This window comes from Lethenteron reissneri, chromosome 59, assembly GCF_015708825.2.
Source record: "Lethenteron reissneri isolate LAM-NWPU_2019-01 chromosome 59, ASM1570882v1, whole genome shotgun sequence".
Lineage (NCBI taxonomy): Eukaryota > Metazoa > Chordata > Hyperoartia > Petromyzontiformes > Petromyzontidae > Lethenteron > Lethenteron reissneri.
In genome coordinates, this window is record NC_083837.1 from 2,101,992 (window position 1) to 2,117,804 (window position 15,813).

The 15,813-nt window shown below is 51.5% G+C and overlaps 1 protein-coding gene across 2 annotated transcripts in view; it reads right to left on the reverse strand.

The window, feature by feature from the left end:
- LOC133357764 (ankyrin repeat domain-containing protein 10-like) overlaps positions 1-15,813 on the reverse strand; it is a 62,642-nt gene that overhangs the window by 4,310 nt on the left and 42,519 nt on the right. The window contains exons 5-8 of one of the 2 annotated variants that reach the window (XR_009756992.1): positions 2,968-3,421; positions 1,362-1,524; positions 501-557; positions 142-206 (exon numbers count right to left, since the gene is read on the reverse strand). Coding sequence is in view for 1 of the 2 variants with exons in the window: in XM_061575880.1 (XP_061431864.1) it covers positions 543-557; positions 1,362-1,524; positions 2,968-3,421 (632 nt within the window). In the remaining variant the exon portion in view is untranslated. The remainder of the gene's footprint in view (positions 1-141; positions 207-500; positions 558-1,361; positions 1,525-2,967; positions 3,422-15,813) is intronic. The other variant, XM_061575880.1, reaches the window with a different exon arrangement.

The window sequence follows — 15,813 nt, forward strand, 5'->3', positions numbered from 1 at the left end:
TGATCCACCCTCTACAGTGCTGCATTACAGGCCATGTGCAGTAGTGTAGCCACGAGCGACAGGGTACAGGAACAGATGAAACACGTGGAGCGGGCTCACGTGGATTGGACTCAGGAGGGAACTCACGTGCAGCAGACTTACCTGAAGTTGACCCCAGTGGAGCGGGTGTTGGTGGTAGGGGTCTGATTGATTCTCAGTGTGATTCACTGCACCACACACACACACGTGCCACACACACACACACACACGTGCCACACACACACACACACGCGTGCCACACACACACAAACACCCCACACATACACCGCACATCTCACACTCCATACACCCCTCACACACCATGCACATCTCACACACCATGCACATCTCACACACGTGGGATGACCCCACCAACAATAAAAAAGACACCACAAGCACATACGCACCACGCCACATGCACACCGCACACACCACACCTTCACACATAAACCCACGCACACTTCCACACAGTCGACACTCACTGTGCCTTCACGTCCACGAGTCTGCATCGGGACCCAGATCAGCTACATCCTGCTATTCTGGAAGACACACAAAATGAATTTGAGCAAGAGGTTAACATCTCGCGGAGGGTGACACACTCACGCTTTGTGACTGGCATTTTTGAACTCGTTCAAAGCATTTCACCTGGAAACATCGCACGAGATGGAACATGTTCATTGAACACATCGGCTTTCGCGACCAATATCATCCGTAAGAGTTTTTTGGGGTTAGTCACCTGGTCAATCACCTGATCAGTCACCTGGTCAGTCACCTGGTCAGACACCTGGTCAGTCACCTGGTCAGACACCTGGTCAGTCACCTGGTCAGACACCTGGTCAATCACCTGGTCAGACACCTGGTCAGTCACCTGGTCAGACACCTGGTCAATCACCTGATCAATCACCTGGTCAATCACCTGGTCAATCACCTGATCAATCACCTGATCAATCACCTGGTCAATCACCTGGTCAATCACCTGGTCAATCACCTGATCAATCACCTGATCAATCACCTGGTCAATCACCTGGTCAATCACCTGGTCAATCACCTGATCAATCACCTGATCAATCATCTGGTCAATCACCTGATCAATCACCTGATCAATCACCTGGTCAATCACCTGGTCAATCACCTGATCAATCACCTGATCAATCACCTGGTCAATCACCTGGTCAGTCACCTGGTCAGTCACCTGCTCGATCACCCAGTTCAATCGCCCGGTCGACCGGTCACCCACACACCCCACACACCCCACACACCCACCGCACCCTCCGCACACGCCCCTGTCAACCATCGACGAGTCAGCCGGCCAGTCGCCCCGTCGACACAACCCGGTTGCCCACCTGGTCGTGCACCTGGCTTGGCGCGAGGCCATTCCGCGATGCGGCCGCCGCCGCCGCCGCCGCCACCGCCCTGTCGTGCGAACTCCGGCAAACGTCTTCGAAATCCTCGGCGGAATCGCCGAAGCCGTGGTAGTGGCCGAAGGCGTAGAAGTCATCGTTATCCCTGTCGGTTGGGGGGGCGATCGGGGAAAAACGAGCACGCACGCACATTCGGTGAACGAGCTGCACGGTGCGTTCGTACTTGATATGCGACGGTCAACGGCGAGTTTCGAGCCTCGCAAGCGACGGCGTCGTCACTTATTGGCGCTTGTGTTTTTAAATCCTTTATATTAAGTTCACTTGCTTGCTTGCTTAGGACCGTGCAAATCTTTCGGTCGTTTTTTAACCCACTTCCCGTGATCCAATCGAGCTGACATTTTGCACACAGACTCGTTGTGCGTGACAATGCATTTTCTTGAAAAAATGTTTACACTGTTTAGGGAAATTTTTTTTTATTAATTACCAATTGTTTAATGCTGCCAGACAATCTTCTGACGCATAGGTGGCAGCCATCTCAAGCCAGAGGACGAGAGGACTCTAGCCGCCACGCATATAAAGGATTTAGAGTGAAAAACTTTGTTTTTACGGGTTATACTTGTTTTTTATTACCACCAACACAAAGACAAAGACCCCCCCCCCACCCCCCCGTATGGCCTGTAACAGATTGTTGGGGCAAGTGCTGTTAGCGAGTAGCACCTATGAAGGCCGGCACGGCACACGACGGGGGTGGGTGACCATCACCACGCCCGGCCGCCTTTGTCTCCCCAGTGACCATGTTTACTACACACCGCACCAGGTACTCATTTGAGGCCGAGTCGACCCAGGGAAGGCCCAGGGTCGGTTAAAATAATCGTCACTGGTGTTGGCCGTGAGCGGAAATCGCCAGTTTCGTAGCGCAGCGCGCTGACTGTTATACTACCACCACCATCAACGCTGACTGGCCATCAGAAACATCACAAACACCTTCACCAGCACCACCACAATCACCATCTTCATCAACACCACTACCATCACCACTACCATCAACACCATCATGAACACCTTCACCAACACCATCATCATCAACACCACGACCATCATCAACATCAAGAACATCTTCACCTTCATCAGCACCACCACCATCATCATCATCATCATAAACACCACCACCACCACCACCTTCACCATCAACACGGGAGCTTTTCTTATAGTATCAGAGTATGAATAAAACAAGTGTTGATATGTTCAAGCACCAAAAATAAACATTTTGCCAGGAATCAAGTTACCGCATTAAGCACACACGGCACCTGTACTGAACATGCCAACAAAAACATGCACTGATAATATATAGCATTCACTTTGAAATTGATTTGTCTACACCAGAGACAGCCTTCTTTAGGACCTCATCTCACCAGCGTCAGACCAGAACGCTAAAAGGCGAACCACCACCATCATCAACATCGCCGCGATCATCATCATCGCCGCAATCATCATCATCACGAACACCACACCACCTCACCACCTCACCATCTCCCCACCGCCACCACCACCACCACGACCACCACCACCACCCAAAATCAACAATCACCTCTCTCCGTTGTCCAGCCAACCCAGTCTCTTTGGCCACAGAGGTCTCTGTTCCACCATGCTGCTGGGACTACCGTTCTGATGGAGTTGTCCAAACAGCACGGGAGGGGGGCTACGCTCGCCCTCTCGCTCACCCTCCTCGCCCGCTCGCCCACACTCCATCCCGCACTCCGCCGCCCCTCCGTTGGAGAAATCCATTACGTTGGACGGGGAATGGGAACAGGAATCCGTCCCAGGATTTGCGGCGCCCGTTTCCCCACCACCAACACCGCCGCCGCCGCCACCACTGCCACCACCAACCCCGTTGCTGGGATCCGCCTGGGGCAGTCCGCGTTCCGCGGGGCAGAAACCCGTGCCGTGTCTTTCCGCGTCGGCACACCAGGCGCGCTCCGGTCCGTGGAGAATGTAGGGCCAGGCGTTCTCCACCAACTCCTCCTCCTCCTCCACATCGTCGTCTGAATGGGAGACACGAGGAGGGGGCCGGAGAGGGGGGGGGAGGGTGGAGGGCGTGGGGGTAGTGGGGAGTCGCGACCAGCGACCAAAATAAAAAACAACACAAACGAGCGATTAGAAAGGTAAAAGAGATGCGGCGAAAGCAAGAGCGCCGATCGCGCGTGTCAGGGTTTTGGGGTTTCTATTTTAGCTGCGGAAACACCCGTGGGGGCGCCCAGTGGACGGACCGCCAGGGCGCTAAGCGATTCGCTCGCGCCCGCATCGCTCGTCGCTGAATGGAATCCGCGGCGATTCTGGAGGAGCAGGGCGGCTCAATTCCAGATGCCGCGTTGTTTTGCTGCTGCGTCCTAGCCGCGCTGGTTCAGTCACCGTCTGTAAAATGCGTGCTCTTACCTGTAACGGCCTCGGTCAGTGTGTCGTGTGTGTACGTGAGTCAGTCTCCGTCCGTACGTGAGTCAGTCTCCGTCCGTACGTACGTCCGTCCGTACCATGGGCATCACGATCGCAAAGGCTGCACCTTAGCAGGACAAATCTCGTCAAATCATCTGCGAGCTCGGTACAGACAGAACCAATCGACTGCACGTCAGCGATTAGCGTTAACAACAAGGAGCCGATTATTTTATTTTGCCATCGACTTTTTTTTTCGCGATTGACTACTCCCGGAAGGGGGGCAACCCACCGCCCGACACACCGACAAACCCCACCCCCATAACTCCCGAAGGAGGGAAACCCCCGCCCAAGCTACAACGTGACACGCGCACCACATCACCTCCCGTCCAGCGGCACAACGTCGATAAAACAGACTTTTTTTTTCATTTTTCTGCCACAAACTTATCCCTCGCTTTGCCCGATCTCGGTCGAGGAAAGCAAATGGGAACTACGGGCTCAGGCCTACTCATACACACGCGTCTACAAGTCGCAGGAGGGGTGGGGGCTCCCCCCCGCCCCCCCCAGGTGGTGGAGCACTCCCAAGTACAAAGAACCACGGATTCATCTGTAAAATCAGACAAAAGCACAACGAGAAACCAGAGTTTTAAAGACGAGAGGGGGATAAAAGGACACGCGCACGCACACACACGCACGCACGCACACACGCGCACACACACGAGCACGCACGCACACACGCGCACGCACACACACACACGCGCACACACACGCACGCACACACGCGCACGCACACACACGCGCGCACACACGCGCGCACGCACACACGCGCACGCACACACACGCACGCACACACATACACACACGCACGCACACACACACGCGCACGCACACACGAGCACGCACACACGCGCACGCACACACACACACGCACGCACACACACGCGCACGCACACACACGCACGCACATGAACGTCGGCCAATAATTGTCAAACATCAAAAACAGCAAAAGAAGTTCCAAAAGGTGCGTGCGAGTGCGTGCGTGCGGGTGTGCGAAAGGTGCGTTAGTGTGTGCAGCGTGCGTACGTGATCATGTGCGCGTGCTTGCGAATGTGTGTGCGTGAGAATGGCGTGTCAGTGCGCGCGTGATTGCGTGGGCGTGTGCGTGCGTCCGTGCGAGTGTGTGTTAGTGCGCGCGTGTGTGTGTGTATGCGAGCTTGTACGCGTGTGGGTAGTGTGCGTGCTTATGAATGTGTGCGCGAGAATGGCGTGTCAGTGCGCGCGCGAGTATGTGGGAGTGTGCGTGCGTGCGTCCGCGTGCGTGCGCTTGTGAATGAGCGTGTGTGCGTGCGCGTGCGTGAGAAAGGTGCGTTAGTGTGTGTGCGAGTACGTGCGAGTGTGTACGAGAGCGTGTGCACAAAGTGTATTATTAGCACGTACGATGAGTCTTGCTGCGTGCGTGTTGGTTGGTGCGTGCACGATTGTGTGTGCGCGCGTGTGGGTTGGTGGGTACGTACGTACGTTCAAAACAGGCGCGTATGCTTGCGTGGGTGCGAGATGTTGGCGTGCGTGCGTGAGCAGTGCCCGCATTCAATAACGCTACGACTTTTAAAACGGCTCGTATTCCTTGCAACCGCTACAGACAAACCCCCGGTTCTCATCATCGATTTCAACGTCCTTTATTATTACTTTGTGCGTGTGGTGTATCTGTGTACACGGGCGAACTTCTGGCAACTGTTGTCAATGTTTAAAAATCATCGAGCCGGACACGCAGTGGTGGGGGTAAGGGGCGGGGGGGCAGGGCCCCCCCCGATCGTAGGGACAACGCAAGCAAAGTCGGGGGGCGCGGACACGGTGGTCAGCAAAACTTCCAGGCTTTATTTCGCGATTAAAGCGCCGAATGCAGGACTCTACCCCGCGCGACGCTACCGACGTAGACCGCCGCGTCGTAACAAAAGGGGGCCGGGGCGGGGGGAGGGGAGGGGGGCGCGCGCGCGTGTGCTCAGGACATCCGTCGCGTGAAGCAAAAAAGTACAAAAAAAAATGAAAAAGGTCGTAACAGCAGTAGCGTCGGCTCACGAGCGATCTCGGTGGAGACGCTGCCGCGTCGGGTTTAATCGGCGGCGACGGCGACGTCGGCTAGGAGGAGGTGTTGCCCCGTGAACTGGCCCGACCGACACCCGTGGGGGCACAACAACGGATTTGGCGCACGACGCAAACTGCACGGAGAGTGGGTCGAGACAAACAAGCGGAGCTCGCGTCGCGCCCGTCGCTCGAACCGTCCGGTCGTGGGCGATCGGATCAACCCGTCACACCATCGTAACAGATGAAAGACGTCCGATTTTTTTTGGGGTGGGGGGGGGTTGTGTTTTTAACTTTACACTGGGGAGGGGGCGGGGGTAACAATAGAATCACAAAAGCAGAGTAAACAATCCGTTTAGAAAAAAACAACGGCGAAGATCGTACGATCGAAAAGGTCATCATCATCATCACCACCACCGCCGCCACCTTGGAACGCGAGTGCAAAATATTTTATTTCTTTTTTTCAATCCGCGGAGAACGGAATTTCAAAAATCGGGGAGTAACAAACGAAAGTTGACACGGGTCGCGGCGGTTTCGTAGCACGGCGAGCAAATCGATGCGATGCCACACACGCACCCACACGCACGCACGCACGTGACACAGCCAACTTGTGTACTAACATTTGCCACACAAGCTGGTGTGGGGTCAAGTGTCTGTGTGCGAAATCCGGGCTGGATTTGGGTCGCGGGACATTAACAGACACACGTACACACACACGCGCATACACACGACCGCCAAAGAGAAAGAGTTTAATATTTGAAAGCGATAACAGCTGCTACCACGAACACGCTCACGTGCGCACACACACACACATATTGACAATCCGGTCGGTATACCTACACACTAAAGACGTTCAAAAGGGTGGGTGGGTGGGGAAAGTTATGCGCGCTGACGCAGAGAGGGCAGCGAGCGGACTCGATGAAGTGGCCGTGTGCGAGCTCTCACTACGTGGTCCCCTTGCAGTGAAGTGCACTGAATTTATCATCATCATCATCATCACCACCACCATCGTCATCATCATCACCATCGTCATCATCATCACCATCGTCATCATCATCATCACCATCGTCGTCATCATCATCATCACCATCGTCATCATCAACATCGTCATCATCAACATCGTCATCATCACCACCATCATCATCATCGTCATCGTCATCGTCATCACCGCCATCGTCATCATCATCACCATCGTCATCATCATCACCATCGTCATCATCATCACCGCCATCGTCATCATCATCACCACCATCGTCATCATCATCACCACCATCGTCATCATCATCACCGCCATCGTCATCATCAACACCATCATCACCACCATCATCGTCATCATCACCACCATCGTCATCATCATCATCATTACCATTATCATCACCATCATCATCATCACCACCATCGTCATCATCACCACCATCGTCATCATCATCACCATCGTCATCATCACCCACTGCCATCCATTGTCATCACCATCATCTTTGTCATGATCACCACCATCGAAATCACCACCACCATCATAATGGCCATCATCAGGATTTTTGTCATTGTCATCACACCACCATCATCACCACCACCACCACCATCATCATGTTTGTCGTTCTTCCACTGCACCTCTGATGAGCAGGGTTGGCTACGTACGGTGTGAAAGAAGTTCACCGTACGTACGCACATCACCGCCACCACCACCAACAACGTCATCATCACCACCACCATCATCACCACCACCATCATCACCGCCACCACCACCAACAACGTCATCATCACCACCACCATCATCACCACCACCATCATCACCGCCACCACCACCAACAACGTCATCATCACCACCACCATCATCACCACCACCAACATCACCACCACCATCATCACCGCCACCACCACCAACAACGTCATCATCACCACCACCATCATCACCGCCACCACCACCAACAACGTCATCATCACCACCACCATCATCACCGCCACCACCACCAACAACGTCATCATCACCACCACCATCATCACCGCCACCACCACCAACAACGTCATCATCACCACCACCATCATCACCGCCACCACCACCAACAACGTCATCATCACCACCACCATCATCACCACCACCAACATCACCACCACAATCGTCAACGTCCCAAGGCTGTAATCCTCGCAGGAGATCTGTGTCGCTGCTCGCTCCACACAGAGCACCCCAAGCTCACGTTGTCCAAATGAATTCCCCCCGGTATGTGGTGACGTCAGTCGATCGATCGCTCGACCGACCAAATCAACTGCAACCGCGGACACAAAGCGGCGTGAGTTAACAATCCGTTCCAAAACTACGACAAAGACTCATCTTCTTGGTTCTTTCGGTAAAGTCACGTAGAAGGGAAATAATTTCCCTTCTACGTGACCAAGAATTTCCCTTCTACGCGACTTTACCGAAAGAACCAAGAAGATGAATCCCTGCAGTCACGAAAGCTTTAAATCTAAATTTACGACAAAGACGATGATGTCCGTGAAGGGTCGAAGGTCATCACCATCATCACATCGGGACGATCGCCTCTGTCTCTCGCTCGCTGCGATGCATGCGGAAAGGCACTGGGCAGAGGGTTCTCGGGGGACAATAAACTAGAAAGTATTTTTATTTTGCCAGGTAAGGCCTACGAAGCTAATTAGGTCTTTTTCAGAAGCGACCTGGACACAGACGATAGCTCAACGAAGTGGTCTTATCGTCATCATCATCATCATCGCGTGGAAATGTACAGCAGGAGCCAAAACACTCTTAAACGCGGAGGATAAAAACTCGGAGGACTCAGAGAAAAATCAACGCGACCACGGGGAGAGAGACACCGCAAACTCCAAATATACAGCAGGTATCAGGGTCAGGATCAGACCCATGACCTCCTGTATACCAGGTGAGGTAGTTGACATCTCGCCACCGTGGCAGAAGGGGGTTACTCGAGATTTCACCGCATTTTTTTTGTTTCTTCGCTGACTCCATGCTCCCCTGACTGGACATCGGATTTTCTCCAGGATAAATAAAATTTTCCAAACATGCGCAAGGCACTGGGGGGGGGGAGCTGGCTCTTGGGACGATAAGTCGGAGTGGGCGCGGGGGGGGGGCAGGTTACTTAAGATTTCTCCGCAAATTGTAAAAAAATTCTATTTCAAAAAGTTTCCTTATATTTGTAGATTTGTTTTAGTGTTTTGATTACCTGTCCTATACTTCTAACGTTCGGTTAAGTTGATTGGCGCTGGTGAATTTTATATCCGTGCAAGAGAATCGCACGTCAACCACACAATCACCGTCATCATTGTCGTCGTCATGACTGCAATCACCATTCGCATCATCATTATCATAATTATTATTCGTATCGCTATCATCATAATCAGCATCATCATCATCACCGTCGTCACAATCACTCAGCCACGATATCGAAAATCACTGGACGCCACGATTGTCATCATCATCATCATCGCCACCAACGTTATCATCGTCATAATCAGTCATCACCGTGCCCATCCACATCATCAGAATCAGCGGCTTGCTCATCATCGGCATCAGCTCGTGATTTTTTTTGTGAAAAGCGACAATTCCCATTCGTTACACTTTCAAGTAAAATGGGGTCGCTCCTTACACAGCTCCATTTGAGCGGACCAGACATCGCCCCCCCCCCCACGCCCTCCCCATGTGATTGGGTTAAAACGAAACAGCCCCAGCGTTTGTGAGCAAGCCTCCCCAGTGGCTGGACGTACTCCCCCACCCCCCCAACCTCCTGGCCATGGGAACGTGGAATTTCCATCACCAGCACAGGGCAGGGCCAATAGAGATGAGCGCGCCGCTCAGAGTTCGATGAGAGTTTTATTTCATTCCTCGACGCTTTAAGAGGTGCAGCCCCTGCAAGTTCTGCTGCTGGCGGAAGGAGGCTTCCCCCAACCACCTCGCTGGAAGCTCTGGGGGGTAGGGTACACGGCGGCCTAACGCGTCCAACGCCGGCCAGACGTCTTCGAAGAAGCGGTGGGAGTTCCCACACTTTACACCGCCGTTGCTACGAGAATGCGCGCCGCAATCGATTGACTCAACTGCGGCGAACCGGCTCCAGTTTTTAAATCCTTTATATTAAGTTCACTTGCTTGCTTGCTTGCGCGCTTACGACCGTGCAAATCTTTCGGTCGTTTTTTAAACCACTTCCCGTTATCCAATCGAGCTGACATTTTGCACACAGACTCGTTGTGCGTGACAATTTATTTTCGTGAAATTTTTTTTTCTATATTTTCCACTTTTTAGGAAAAAAAAAATGTCATATTTAATTTAAAATACCAATGTGATAAAAATGAAACTCTTACTCAAGAAAAACAGAAATGAATAATAAAATAAAACCGATGCCACGCATATAAAGGATTTATAGTGAAAAGCTTAGTTTTTACGGGTTAATTTTTACACCACTGGACTTAGGCGCTTCCCTTTTGGTTGGGTTTGGTTGGTGGTGGGGGGGGGAGGTAATTCAAGAATTTGCGCCGTCGTTTTAACTGCCCGCTCCGGGAGATTGGAATAGCTGTCAATCCATAACGGTTTTCCCGTATTCTTGTACATGGGAAATTGAGTTTAGGTTCATACGGCGTACAGCCCGTTTCAAAACGGGCAAAAAAACAAGTCTATTTTTTTTGTGTGTTTCTCCCATGTGATGGGACTTTGTAAGATGAACGTTGAGATTCATACGGGCACGGGGTTACCAATAAGTTTTGGATTCGTCTGTAATAAGATACGCACTGATAAGGGGTTGACAGGTATGGATTGGATATAACCGGCAACCTCCGGATTTAGAAATAAAAATATGGTTACCAAAAGATATGCACCTGTGCAGACGACTCAAGAAGAGGTTTTTTTATCCATCCAGTCATCGCTTCCTTCCCTCTGCATCTACCGCTGCTTTTGACTGACACCCGGACCTCCAAGGTGTGCAGTGTGGAATTACTGCGTGATATGATAGGGGGCAACCAAGCACATTGGGTATGTTGGAGAGCCAAGCCACAACATTTACAATCAGAGCCAAGGTGGGCTCTCCGACACACCGGTTAGTGCTGTACTAGTAACGAATTGGCACGCTCTGTTTACGTGACAAACCTTAATAATTGGCCGTGTAGGGTTGTGGCGTCTTTAACGACACATTTATATATTTAAAACGTGAAGAACCAGTGACATCTACATTTACAGGAGATTAACACAACTTTTAAAGCCTTTCCCCGTGTTTAGTGTACACGCCGTACAACGTGTTTGGAATCGACAGGAGTAAAGTTTGACTTACGAACAAATTGACTTAGTACCTCTGAAACCTAACTTGTTCGTAAATAGAGGAGTCCCTGTACAGCTCTTTTGACGGAAGCAACCTGGCCATCACGAATGATAGCAGCTACACGAAGTGACTTACCATCATCATCGTGTGGAAATTTATATCAGCAGCCAAACACTATTAAACGCGTGACGTTGATTCTAAAATGTGGAGGGGAAAAACTGGAGGACCCGTATAAAAATCCACGTGACTACGGGGCGAGAGACACACAAACTCCAGATATACAGCAGGTGCTGCCAGGATCGGGATCGAACCCAAGACCTCCTGTATACCAGGCGAGGTAATAAACATATCGGCACTGCGACGCCGACCCCTGACCCTAGGCTGACCATGAGAAACACCGCATCAGCAGCAACCAGCAGGTCGCGTTTTTAAACGGACGGAAGATTTTTTTTTTGCTGCAACAATTGTTTTCTCAGGTCTGTGCTTTTCCAATGACTCCCCCCCCCCACGCACCCCTCTCCCTCCCTAAAGCGAAAAGAAAATAAACAATAAGAACCCGATAATCGAGCCGTTTTTTTTAGAGGGGGGGGGGTTAGATTGTGTAAATATAAACGTGACGTTAAACCGTTAAACCTGCCACAACACACGGGTTTAAATAACATTTATATTTACGCGATCTAACCCGAAAAAAACCCTCTATTGCGGATGACATTGGTCGTGAAAGCCCTACAGCTGCGTGTCAAAATACACATCTCGGCAAGCACCGCTTATTCTGGTGCTTGGGCACCACGGACATAAGAATATCACTAATTTATTTTGTATCCTTGCTTTGAATACTTCCACTACCACGATGACCGACGGGATAAATATAAACGTGTGTGGAGAAAGAAGAAGCCAGTTTGAATTCAACCGTGTGTAGGTTTCACTTCCAACATTCCGTCCAGGTGAGAGGTTATGCCCCAACAATGTTAATAACATCATTATGATTACACTTTGTTTGACTTACTGAGTCTCAAGTCTGTTGTTCAGGAGGGTCCTGCCAAATTTTCGAAGTAGCGGGTGCAGGAGGAGAAATATTGCTCCTGTGTGTGTGCGTGTGCGCGAGATCCCAATTGAGAGTGATTTGCAGTGTAATATTTCAGCGTTGGGACGTGGTTTTGGCACAATACCAGTTCCACTGGGTGTATAGTTAGTGTGTGTGTGGCGGTGGTGGTTTAGCTATGGGAAGGTAACCGGGAGAACCCGGAGAAAATCCATGCAGAACGATGGGAAGGAGGTGGGGGGGAGATGACAAACTCCACACGCGGAAATGTTTGAGTCGGGAATCGAACCCAGGCCCTCGCGGCTGCGAGGCGGGAGCATGAACACTGCGCCTCTCTGCTTAGCAAGAACTTATTCCAGCGTATCCGTCGCGTCCAGTCAACGACAAACCCTGTAAACGGCGAGTCTGTGGATTTCATTTATCGCCGACCGAAATCGCACGGTCATCGTTTCACCACCAAATCGTCAACACTGTCGTTTTTCAACTGTGTGTGTGTTTTTAAATCCTTTATATTAAGTTCACTTGCTTGCTTGCTTGCGCGTATACGACCGTGCAAATCTTTCGGTCGTTTTTTAACCCACTTCCCGTGATCCAATCGAGCTGACATTTTGCACACAGACTCGTTGTGCGTGACAATTTATTTTCGTGAAAATTTTTTTCCAAAATTTTACACTTTTTAGGAATTTTTTTTTTATATTTAATTACCAATTGCTTAATGGTGGCAGGCAATCATCTGACCCATAGGTGGCAGCCATCTCAAGCCAGAGGACGAGAGGACTCTAGCCGCCACGCATATAAAGGATTTATAGTGAAAAACTTTTTTTTTACGGGTTAATTTTTTACATATATAGTTATTTACTTTGAACCAAGTCAATCGGTTGACGGTGGCACGGACGCAAAGAAATCATCGCCGCGACCACCACCGTCATCACCACCACCACCTGTCACCATCAGCGCCACTGACGAATAAAAGACGCAGAACTCGCATCACTCAGCGACATGATTAGAGGCTGCAGTGCGAGCTGATGAAGACGGTCATTGGCCCGATACGTGCCGGTCCGTAAAGTGTGAGCGAGTTCACCGATTGACTGGCATCACACTAAGCCCAGCTGACCAGACACAGGCGGAACAACTAAATGACATCCAAAGACTCGGACGGAAGAAACTCCTGTAGCTTGTCGTCGACCAGACCACGACAAAAAAAAAACGCCGACCAAAATAACTCTCCTCGCAAAAGTTACAAAATGTAAATTCGCCCAGGCGGTGACGGTCTGCCACCGTCGGACGCTGAACTTATAGGAACACGGGAGCTGGGAAACCCGACGGTGATTCCTAGCATATTTTTATTTTTACTAGGCAAGGCGTCAATGAGCTACCGTATAGCTGTCAGAAGCGATCTGGGCCCATCACAAATGATAGCTGGAACCTATCGTGATTTTGCACCGTCTGTTGATTTAACGTTCCTACCCCGTGCCCCTACGGGACATCTGTGAAAAAGAACTTTACAAGCTCATCGGATTGATCCACTATAAATCTTTTTTTTTGTCAGAAATTGGTGAACAACGATGTGTGTGTATGAGTGTGTGTGAAGTCTTTGGTAATCAGGCTGAGACCATCAACTCACTGCACAGGAGGAACTCCCCGATGTGTAATCGCTGTGGCTGGAGGACCATGGTGGCCAGAGGTCGCAAACGGGTTTTGATTCCTTACCCGTACCCAGCCGCACCAGGGTCGCAAACGGGTACCCGTACCCGGCCGGGTACGGGTAGCCGGGTATCGGGTAGGGTACGGATATCGGGTACCCGGTTGCGACCTCTGATGGTGGCCGAAACCCGGTTTTGAAAGCCGCAAACCTCGGCAGGTGTCGCCGATTCGGCGGCCACGAAGGTGTGACGCTTCAACAAATTTCTTCCCGGCACACTTAAAAATGCGGTGCCGTTCTCAGAGTCGAACCGCGACTCCGGATCGCGAGGGGTCTGTCCGTCGAATCGCGCCGAGAGCGGGTGGGGGGGGGTCTAATGATGCGCATCTACCTCGGCAAAGCGGCGGGTGAAAAGTCGCCTTAAAGTGATTTTTCTCGCCTAATTTCAAGCCGCTCCGTGAACATGGAACTATTTTTCCTACCACTATCATGATCGCTTGGGATAATATTTATTACTTGTAACAGATAAAGGTAAACCCTACAGACTTACATGGCAACTCATAGACTTGCATAGAGACCCGGACTTACGTAGACCCATAGACTTACACGGACTTACATAGACCCAGACATGCATACTGCTTTTTTGTGTTTAGTTTGTTGTCCTTTCCCCGCAACTCTTGTTTAGTACGGTTGGCTACGTACGGTGTGAAAGAAGTTCAACAAAGATAGAGGTACAGAGACTCACATACTAAGAGACTTGCCGAGACTCACAGACAGACATTGACCCATATACTTACAAACCTATATGTGTAGAGAGACCCATAGACTTACATCGACACACAGACCCGCAGACGTATAGAGACCCACAGACGTACAGAGACCCACAGACGTACAGAGACCCACAGACGTACAGAGACCCACAGACGTACAGAGACCCACAGAAGTACAGAGACCCGCAGACGTACAGAGACCCACAGACGTACAAACCCGCAGACGTAGAGACCCACAGACGTACAAACCCGCAGACGTAGAGACCCGCAGACGTACAGAGACCCACAGACGTACAAACCCGCAGACGTACAGAGACCCACAGACGTACAGAGACCCACAGATGCACTATGATCCAAAACAAAACGTGTGTCCCCGAATACGTCTGAAAATTTCGTATCAAGGCGAGATTTTCGGATTATTTTTTTTGGGATTAACCCGAAAATCGGGAGCACATCCCCCCACATTAGTGCACCAGTGGACAGCGTGCCAGAGGCACCAGCAACCACCACCAAAACCACCACCAAAACCACCACCAAAACCATCACCAAAACCACCACTGCCCACAACACGGGGGGCAGTCGGGTGGGGAAACGACTCTGCGATCAGAAGTCATACGCGTAGCCGCCCACGCAGCGGTACGACGCCTGCAACGTGGCGCTGGGAGCCACGGCCACGGCAGCGACCTCCGCGTGGTGAGCGCCGCAACCATCCGACACGGCCATGGCCTCGTCGCCGCAATCATCGCCGTTACGATGATTGCCGCCGCCGCTGCCGTTGTTGTTGTTGTTGCCGTTGCCGCCGTTGTGGTTGAGCTGCTGCTGCTGCTGGTGGTGGTGGTGGAAGAAAGTATCTTCCTGCCACAGGCACTCCCTGCCGACGCCGATGGTGGCAGGGGTCGGCGTAGGCTGAGGCAGGAAGTCTGCGCGTAGAGTGGTGGGGAGGTAGGTGGTGAGCGGTTGTGTGCGGTTGGGTGCGGAGAGGGGGACCTCTTAGAAAAGAAAAGAGTACCTAGCCTGGTACAAACCGGAGCCGTGGAGATCGGAGGCAGCGCCGTCAGACTCACACCCGTGAGCGTCTCACGTCGGCAACAACAAAAATGTTCGGACCGCGGCCCTGACTTGTACGACGTTCCTTGGTGGGCCCCTAACGGCTTCGGTATCCCGGCTGACGGTTCAAATTGCCCCCTTTCGCCAAAACTCTAAA